This window comes from Cervus canadensis, chromosome 2 (assembly GCF_019320065.1).
Source record: "Cervus canadensis isolate Bull #8, Minnesota chromosome 2, ASM1932006v1, whole genome shotgun sequence".
Lineage (NCBI taxonomy): Eukaryota > Metazoa > Chordata > Mammalia > Artiodactyla > Cervidae > Cervus > Cervus canadensis.
The window spans coordinates 29,757,553-29,767,283 of record NC_057387.1 but is presented as its reverse complement, the minus strand read 5'-3'; the positions used below and the strand labels follow the sequence as shown (position 1 = coordinate 29,767,283).

Here is a 9,731-nt window from a genome sequence, read left to right as displayed (position 1 = left end):
GCATCTCAGTCAGAGTCACTCAGGAGACAGAATGTTGTTGTTCTTCAGTCACTAAGTCGTGTCCGACTCTTTGTGACCCCATGGACTGCCGCACACCAGGCTTCCCTGTCCTTCACTATCTCCCAGAGTTTGCTCAAACTCACATTCATTAAGTTGGTGATGCCATCCAACCATCTCATCCTCTGTCACCCTCTTCTCCTCCTGCCCTCAATCTTTCCCAGCATCAGGGTCTTTTCCAACGAGTTGGCTCTTCGCATCAGGTGGCCAATGTGTTGGAGCTTCAGCTTTAGCATCAATCCTTCCAATGAATATTCAGGGTTAATTTCCTTTAGGATTGACTGGTTTGATCTCCTTGCTGTCCAAAGGACTCTCAAGAGTCTTCTTCAACACCACAGTTCAAAAGCATCAATTCTCCAGCACTCAGCCTTCTTCATGGTCCAACTCTCACATCTATACATGACTACAGGAGACAGAATACAAACCCTAATTTAAACAGAGGGATTTTAACTTAAAGAATTACTAGCTATAACAAGGGTTTATCTTCTAAAGAGAAAGAAAGAACTCAAAAAGATACATAAATACCCAATATAGGGAGCAGCCTCTACCTCTAGGACTGAGACAGAAAATCTGAAGAGGCTCTGCCCTCTCAGCTGATGTCTAACCTATGTTGGAAAGGGTGAGGCCTTGACCCACTGGATGGCAGAGATGTTGTGCCAACAGAACTCACCCCAAGAAGCCACCCTCTGGGGTACGTAAGAAAGCCATCAACATAGAAGGTCTGTGCTGTAGAGCTTGCAAGGCCACCCACCCACCACACACTGCCCAGGAAGTCATCTACAATGCAAAAGGACATCCCTAGGAAGGTGTTGCCCTGCAAAGCTTGCTAGGAAAATACCTGTAAGGATGGTGTACTAGAAAGCCACACTCTGGTATGCTGAGGAAGCTGTCCACAGGGAGGAGCCATGTACTACTGGCTACCCTGTGTATGTGGCTGGAGACCACTCTCATAGCAGGTCACCTTATGCTACTGGGCTCTGCCGCAAGAGCCTGCAAAGAGGACACAGGAAGCAGGTAGAGAAGCCCTTTCCTCCAGGTATGCCCTCCGTGCCCTGTACTGACATATCTTAACCTTATGCCAGCTGACAAAGGAGAAAGGCTTATATTAATGATAAGGTCCAGCCCCATTTCTACAGAGCAGGCACTGAAGAGTGTATTTGGAGCAGAGAAGCAATAGTTTGGTAAGTGACATATTAATAATTGGTATCTTCCACTTCCCTTGCTTTACCATCCTCTATCACTCAGCCTATGAATATGTGCAAGTATTACCAACTAAACACACACACGCACATCTCCAGTCACTGTGCTCCCCACTAGTTATGACAATCTTTCTCATTTCCTTCTAAGCAAAGCTTCTAGAAAATATAGTCCGCACTCACTGTTTTCTCTCTTTCGTATTCCTTTCACTCCTTTTTCTACTACATGCGTGCATGCTGAATTGCTTCAGTCGTGTCCGACTCTTTGCAACCCTGTGGAACGTAGCCCACCAGGCTCTGTCCGTGGGATTCTCAGGCAAGAATACTGACCTGGCTCTACCTACCGCTATCCACAGAAATTGCTATAGCCAAACTCATTGATGAAACTGAGAGGATATTTTTTTTCTTATCCTTTCTAATTTAACATCTAAGCACCTTACACTGGTTACAATTCCCTCTTTCCTTGCATTCTGTGACATTCTTTATGGTAGATTATATTATTGGCTCAAAATTTTCCCCGCTTCCAACTTTGCCATGGTTCACTGTGGGCAGAGTACACTTCCCTGCTCCACTTTACTTTGGGCTTGGCCGTGGACTTGCACTGGCCAATGACATCTGAATTGAACTGTCAACTGGTCAGTTCCAAAGAGAGACTCTTCTATTTGCCCTCTTGCACTCCGGCCCTTAGCCATACAAAGAAAATGCCCAAGGTAGCCTTTTCTCCATCAACTTGAGCCCAGAATGAGAAATACATGGAATAGACATGAACACAATCCACAGCCTGGATCTGAGATGCCAGAGCCAACTTACAAAGCCATAAACATGAAATAAATGTGTGTTGTTGTAAGTCGCTGAGATTGTAGAATTTGGCAATATAGCAAATTAATCTCTATCTAGATAAATGAAGATAAAAAGAAGCACAAATGGCTAATATCAAGAATAATAGAGGAAACCACTGGAAAATAGTATCTATTTTATAGATACTAAAATGATATGAAATATCTTTAACCTCAATAAATCTGAAAAGGGGGGATATGAAGTATGCAAGCTATTTGAGAGACAAATTACTGAAGGTGACACAAAAGAAATAGACAATCTAAATAGTCCTTTATCTATTAAATAAATTATATTTTTAGTTTAAAAACTTTCCACAAAGAAAGCACCAGGTCAAACAGCTTCACAGAAGGAAGAAATTATACCAGTCATACTCATTGTAATAGAATTCCTAGGATAGCAGTAGAAGGTTGGTGTGGGGGAAGAGAAAGAACACATACAATCTGCAAAGGAGGAAGTAAAATTTTCTCTGTTCACAGATGACATGATTGTGTATATAGAAATTCTTAAGGAATCTACACTTCAAAATGTGAAAACTAATAAGTGAACTGAGCAAGATTACACGACACAAGGTCAAATATAAAAAATCAATTGTTTTTCTCTAGACTATAAAAAAATTGAAAAAAAATTTCTAATTTTAATGCCATTTAAATTAGCATCAAGATTTCTAATTCTGAACAAGATGGAGTAACAAAGACAACATTTATTCTCCTACCTGAAATAACTAAAACACTAGACAAAATATATGTAACAACAGTTTTCAGACACTAGGGATCAGACAGCACAGGCAGTGGTCCTTAAGAGAGAGAGAAAAAAAACAAAATGAGCCCTATGATGTCCTCAGTGACAGGAATGGGTCTCCAAGTTTTAGTGCTAGAAGGGGAAACCCAGACTTGGCTCAAAAGTCTCCCTCAGTTTAGGAGATCATGCTAGGAATCCAAGAAGATCAATGCAGCTAGAATTCACAAGGGAAAGCATCAGAGATGAGGGAGCTGCATTGAAAGAGACCCCCAGAGATCTATAAAGGGTCTCCCTCAAGTCTTTGGCCTAGTGCTGATCAGTACGTTCATATGAGAAAACTACTCAAAGCTGAAGGAAAAGAAAACAACTGAAAGGAATGAGGGTGGCAGCAATCCTCAGGGTTCATCTCCCAAAAAGAATGGAAAACTTCCTAATTTACAGGTCATCAGGTAGAATATTCACAAGGGTATTGCTTCAGTTGTGGGCAGTATTAGCTGTGGATTAAAAACAGTTCTGGTCATGCATAACAAAGCAAGCCTAAAAAGGACCAAATAGGCGTCCTCCGGCCCCCAGGGGGCGGTGCGGCGCCGCAGCGTTCCCTGCTGCGCCCGTGTCCGCCCCCGCGGTCTGGAGGCTGCGCACCGTAGCCGCCGTCGAGGCAGCGATGCGGCCTCAACTGCGATAGCCGCTGTGCTCCCGGTGCCGGGCACCAAGACTGGTGCCTCCTACGGCCTAGTGCCTTCCGCCTGCATCGCCCGCCGATCCCTACCCGGCCATCTTCAACGTGTTTCCTGGATGAGCTGAGGTCTCAGTTCACACCGAGGGCTTAGCTCCTCTCCCGTTTGCTTGGAGCAGGCCCACCTTTAAGGAAGGGGTGATGGAAGGGCCCCTGGAGGATGGGGATGAGTCTCCAGAGTCCCAGGGCCATGCCACCGACTGGAGATTTGCTGTGTGCAGTTTCAGAGATGCCTGGGATGAGGGGGAACCTGCTCCCCAGATGCAGGCCAAGAACCCCCTTCCTCCAAGCCCACCAGCAGGGGCAGCTGGGGAGGAGCTCCAGGGCAGCCCTCTGCCTGGCGAGCTTCAATCACCCACAGGACAGATGGTTGCAGATGAGTCGGGGCATGGCCAGAAGGGCACATTAGGAGGGTTCTCTGTCCAGATGAATAAACCAGCCTCCTATGGAGTGGAGATCCTCCTAAGTCCAATGTCTTCCCACCTTAGTCTGGCACAGGGTGAGAATGACAGCCAAGGAGACTTGGCAGGGGACTCAGTTTCAGGCAGGGTCATGCCAGTCCGCTTGGACCCTGAAGGGTTGGACAGTGACCCTGTGAACCATGGAGGTCTTTTATTTGAGATGTCGTCAGGGCTACTGGAGGCAGACTCCCACAGATCCAGGCTCTTGAAGTCCACTGACTGCCTCCTGGCCCAAGACCTTGCCTGGGAGCTGCTTGCCAGTGGCATGGCTGCCCTGCCAGGGACTCGAGATGTAGAAGGCCGGGCAGTGCTGCTTCTGTGTGCCCATAACTCGGCCTGGAATCACCCCAAGTGCAACAGCCATGAGCTCGTCCGCCTCCTGCTCTACTTGCAAAGCATCCCCAGGCCCAAAGTACAGACCTTGGGACTGACCGTACTGGTGGACGCCCGGATTTGTTCCCCTAGCTCTTCCATATTCTGGGGGCTCAGCCAACTGCAAAAAGCAGTCCCAGGATCAGTGCACCGTGTGCTGCTGGTGGGAAAGCTGCCGGAGGAATTGCCTCCTGGGCTACAGTTAGAGCGTCTATCCTCTCACCAAAGCCTGCTGACCCACATCTCCACTTCAGAGTTGCTCACTTCACTAGGAGGAGGCCTGCCTTACTGTCACCAGGCTTGGCTGGACTTCCGGATGCGTCTGGAAGCCCTCCTACAGAGCTGCCAGGGGGTTTGTGCCCTGCTTCAGGGAGCCATTGAGAGCATGAAGGCTGTGCCCCAGCCCATGGAGTCTGGGGAAGTTGGTCGACTGCTGCGGCAGGCACGGGTCCTGATGGAGCATGTGCTAGACTCTCCACGGTTGGCATGGCTACAATGCCAGGGAGCCTTGGAGCTCACATGGCTAAAGCAAGAGGTCCCAGAGGTGACCCTGAGCCCAGACTACAGGTCAGCAGTGGATGAGGTTGAGGAGCTGTATGGCCGCATGGATGGATTGCTGCACCAACTGACCCTGCAGGGTAACCGCCGAATACAAGCACTGGAGTTGGTCCAGACGCTGGAGGCCCAGGAGGGCGAGCTGCACCAGATGGAAGTGTGGCTTCAGCAGGTGGGCTGGCCAGCACTTGAGGAGCCCAGGGAGCCCTCACTGGACATGCTGCTTCAGGCCCAAGGCCCTTTTCGGGAACTGGACCAGATTGCTCAGGAACAGGTCAGGCGAGGGGAGAAATGTCTGCAGCCACTGGTTGGCTGCGATGCGGCCGAACTGGGCCCCTTTGGGGCCCGCTTTCTGACCCTGCAAACCCAGCTGGCCGACTTCTCTAGGGCTTTGGCCCAGCGGCGGCAGCGATTGGCAGATGCCGAGAAACTCTTGCAGTTCTTCAAGCAGGCCTTGACCTGGGCCGAGGAGGGGCGGCAAGTGTTGGCAGAGCTGGAACAGGAGTGCCCAGGGGTTGTGCTGCAGCGGCTGCAGCTGCACTGGACCAAGCACCCGGACTTGCCTCCTACCCACTTCCGAAAGATGTGGGCTCTAGCCACAGGGCTGGGATCTGAGGGCGTTCGCCAGGAGTGCCGCTGGGCCTGGGCGCAGTGCCAGGACACCTGGCTGGACCTGGATCAGAAGTTAGAAGCTGCTCGGAAGTCACCCCCGACGGGTAGCACAGCTAGCCTGTGTGTCAGCCGGGTCCCAGCGGTACCTGCTGTCCCTCCCCTGAGAAAGGCCTATAGCCTTGATCGGAATCTGGGATTGAGTCTCAGAGAACCTGCCCACCAGTGCCACCATGAGGCTATTGTACCTGCCTGCCACAGACCAGAGGCTGGAGATGGTGCCCAGTCAGGGTCATGCCCCACCATGCCTCCTCCAGGGAGCTGTGACCCCAGGAGCCCCAACAGACTTCAGCTGGTGCTGGCGGAGATGGTGGCTACGGAGAGGGAGTATGTCCGTGCCCTGGACTACACCATGGAGAACTACTTCCCTGAGCTGGATCACCCTGATGTGCCCCAGGGCCTCCGTGGCCAGCATGCCCAACTCTTTGGCAACCTGGAGAAGCTGTGGGACTTCCACCGCCATTTTTTCTTGCGTGAGCTGGAGGCCTGTACCCAGCACCCGCCCCGGGTGGCCTATGCCTTCCTGCGCCATAGGGCGCAGTTTGGGATGTACGCACTCTACAGCAAGAATAAACCACGCTCTGATGCCCTGATGACCAGCTATGGTCGCATCTTCTTCAGGGACAAGCAGCAGGCACTGGGGGACCACTTGGACTTGGCCTCCTACCTGCTGAAGCCCATCCAGCGCATGAGCAAGTACGCGCTGCTGCTGCAGGAGCTGGCGCGGGCCTGCGGGGGACCCGCACAGGAGCTGAGTGCCCTGCGGGCTGCCCAGAGCCTCGTGCACTTCCAGCTGCGACACGGCAATGACTTGCTAGCCATGGATGCCATCCATGGCTGTGATGTCAACCTCAAGGAACAGGGCCAGTTGATCTGGCAGGATGAGTTCACAGTCCGCTGTGGGCGCCACAAATCCCTGCGTCGCATTTTCCTCTTTGAGGAGCTGTTGCTTTTCAGCAAGCCTCGCCGAGGACCCACAGGCATCGACCTGTTTACCTACAAGCGGTCCTTCAAGATGGCAGACCTTGGCCTTACTGAGTGCTGTGGGGACGACAACCTGCACTTTGAGATCTGGTTTCGCCGTCGCAAGGCTAAGGACACCTTTGTGCTACAAGCCACCAGCTTGGCCACCAAGCAGGCCTGGACAGCTGACATCTCCCGCCTGCTCTGGAGGCAGGCCGTCCACAACAAGGAGGTGCGCATGGCTGAGATGGTGTCTATGGGTGTGGGGAACAAGGCCTTCCGGGACATCGCACCCAGCGAAGAAGCTATCAACGACCGCACTGTCAACTATATCCTGCAGTGCCGAGCGGTTCGCTCTCGGGCCTCCATTGCTGTGGCTCCCTTTGACTCTGACAGCCCCTACCTGGGGGCCTCAAGCGCCCTTCCTGGAGACCCTGCCTCTTGCTCCATACTGGGGTCCCTCAACCTGCATCTGCACAGAGACCCAGCTCTTCTGGGCTTCCACTGGCCCCTGTATTCCACCAGTTTCCCAGAGGAAGCAGCACTGGAGACGGATGCCGAGCTGGGCAGTCAGCCATCTTTGACTCCTGAAGACTCAGAGGTTTCCTCCCAGTGCCCATCAGCCAGTGGCTCCAGTGGCTCAGACAGCAGCTGTGTGTCAGGGCAGATCCTGGGCAAGGGCCTGGAGGACTTGTCCTACGTCTGAGCCTGGGCTTGAAGGTGGGCAGTGGATCCAGGAGTCATTAGATCCAAGGAGCATCACCTCCCTGGAGATATGCTATGACCAGGCCATGGGCGGCAACTGGGTCACCTCCAGCCCATATGCACAGTCCTGTTGACCACCCATTCTGATGTCTGTGTCCATTGGACAGATTGGCAGTGACCTCCCCAGGGGATTCTGGCAGCAGAGCCTAAATGAGCACCCTCATTTTGGGCTCCTAGCCCATGTCCCCTTCTGTCCCCATCTTCTGCTCCCACCCAGAGCAGAAGGTGGATATATGTTTCTATGCCCTAGGCTAGTGGGATGTTGAGTGGCTCTGGTAGTGACTAAGCTGCCCCACCCTTCAGGAGGAACAGAGGTGGGTTCCTCGCCACTGCTTCCCACCTCCGGGTCTCAAAGCCAGGCTCATCCATACTGGACTCTTCCTGTTGCCCGCCCTAGCTCCCCAGTCCAGTTTGCTTACATGGACTCAGAGGTTTTTGAATAGCTTTCAGTTAGAGTTGTATAAGATTATTTCACTGGTTGTAAGGTCTTTGGTTCTCAGAGATGGAGTCCAGACCCTTGACTCGTGGTTTATTCTTTATTTGTTTATAATAAAAAATAAATTGATAATGCACCCTTCAGTGGGGGAAAAAAAAAAAAAGGACCAAATAATTTCAAAAAAAACTACATCACAGAATAAAGTTCAATTATAGTTGTAGAAATACAAAAACATCCAGTACCCAACAAGGTAAAATACACAATGTCTGGAATCCAATAAAAAATTATAAGACAGAAATAAGCAGGAAAATTCAGTCCATAGTAAAGAGAAAAATTAATCAGTGAAAACTGAAATAGATGATGGAATTAGTAGACAAAGACATTACAGTTGGTAAAACTATATCCCATATGTTAAGCAAGGTAAAGGAAAAATTAAGCATATTAAGTGAAAACATGAAAGATATAAAAGACTCAAATAGAACTTCTAAAGATAAAAATGAAAATGATTGAGATGAATAACATTAGATTAGATACTGGAAAATTAAAGATTAGTGACCTTCAAGAGAGAGCAACAGAAAATTATACAAAATAAGCACAAAAAGAAAATAGATTTTAAAAAACCACCAGAGTATTAGTGAGACAACTTCAAATAACCTATTATATATGCAGTTGGATCCCAAAGGAAAAAAAACGAGAGAAGTCAGGAAAAAAATTGAAGAAATAATAACCAAAATCTTTCAAAAATTTATGAAAATAAGCCCACAGACTCAAAAATCTCAGTGAACTTCAAGCACAAGAAATATGAATCTAAGATACTTCATAAAATTTCATCAAAGCATAACGTGTGAAGGTATAAATTTAACAAAATATATGTAAAATTCATACATGGAAAACTAGAAAACATTATTGAGAGAAATTAAATACCTAAAGAAACGGACTGAAAGGTACAATATCACTGTCAACTCTCTCCAAAATGACAGATTCAATATAATTCAAATAAAAATCCCGGGAGGCTCTATTTTGTAGAAATTAATAAGTGATTTTAAATTTTATGTAAAGGTTCAAAGGATCTAAAATAGCCAAACCATTACTTAAAAACAAGTTGGAAGACTTAAATAACTTGGCTTGAAGATTTATTATAAGTATAAAAATCAATATAATATGATATTGGCATTAAAATAGACAAATACACAAATGAAATAGGCCAGAAATAGACCCAAAGGATGACCAAAAAGCACATAAAATATTCAATCATTAGTTATCAGAAAAGTGCAAATTAAAACCACAGTTAGGTACTACTACACACTTAATAGAGTTGCTAAAAATTAAATATAGTAACAATACCAATTGTGGTAAGAATATGGAGCATGTAGAAATCTCATGTATTACTGATTAGAGAGTAAAATGATATAACCACTCTGGAAAGAAGTAGGTAATTTCTCTTAAACATACACTAAACACTTGACAATGAAATATATATATATATGCAAGTGAAAATATGTATATATATACATATACATTTTGTGTATATATATATATTTACACACAAAAACTTGTACACAAATATTCATAGCACTTCATTCATAATAGTCCCAAGCTAGAAATAACTCAAATATCCACCAACAGGTGAGTGGAAAAACAAATCATGGTATATTCATACAGTGAAATTTTACTTTAGAAATTAACAGGAACAAGTTACTGCAGCAGCACTGATGAAACTGGATACAAAAAAGTAGGTACTGGGAATTTTATGGTGGTCCAGAGGCTAAGACTCCAGGCTCCCAAGGCGGGGTACTGGGGTTCAGTCTCTGGTCAAGAAACTGGATCCCACAAACTACAACTAAAGATCACCCACGCCATGGCAAATGAAAATTAAAGACCCCTTATGCCACAACTAAGACTCAGCACAGCTAAATAAATAAATAATTTTAAAATAAAAAAAACAA

The 9,731-nt window shown here is 47.6% G+C and overlaps 1 protein-coding gene across 1 annotated transcript; it reads left to right on the top strand.

The window, feature by feature from the left end:
* Positions 1-3,497: 3,497 nt before the first annotated feature.
* LOC122436534 (puratrophin-1-like) lies at positions 3,498-7,863 on the top strand. The gene has a single exon (XM_043460323.1). It carries the CDS (start codon positions 3,706-3,708, stop codon positions 7,288-7,290), a length of 3,585 nt encoding a protein of 1,194 aa, XP_043316258.1. The 5' UTR covers positions 3,498-3,705; the 3' UTR covers positions 7,291-7,863.
* Positions 7,864-9,731: the final 1,868 nt, after the last annotated feature.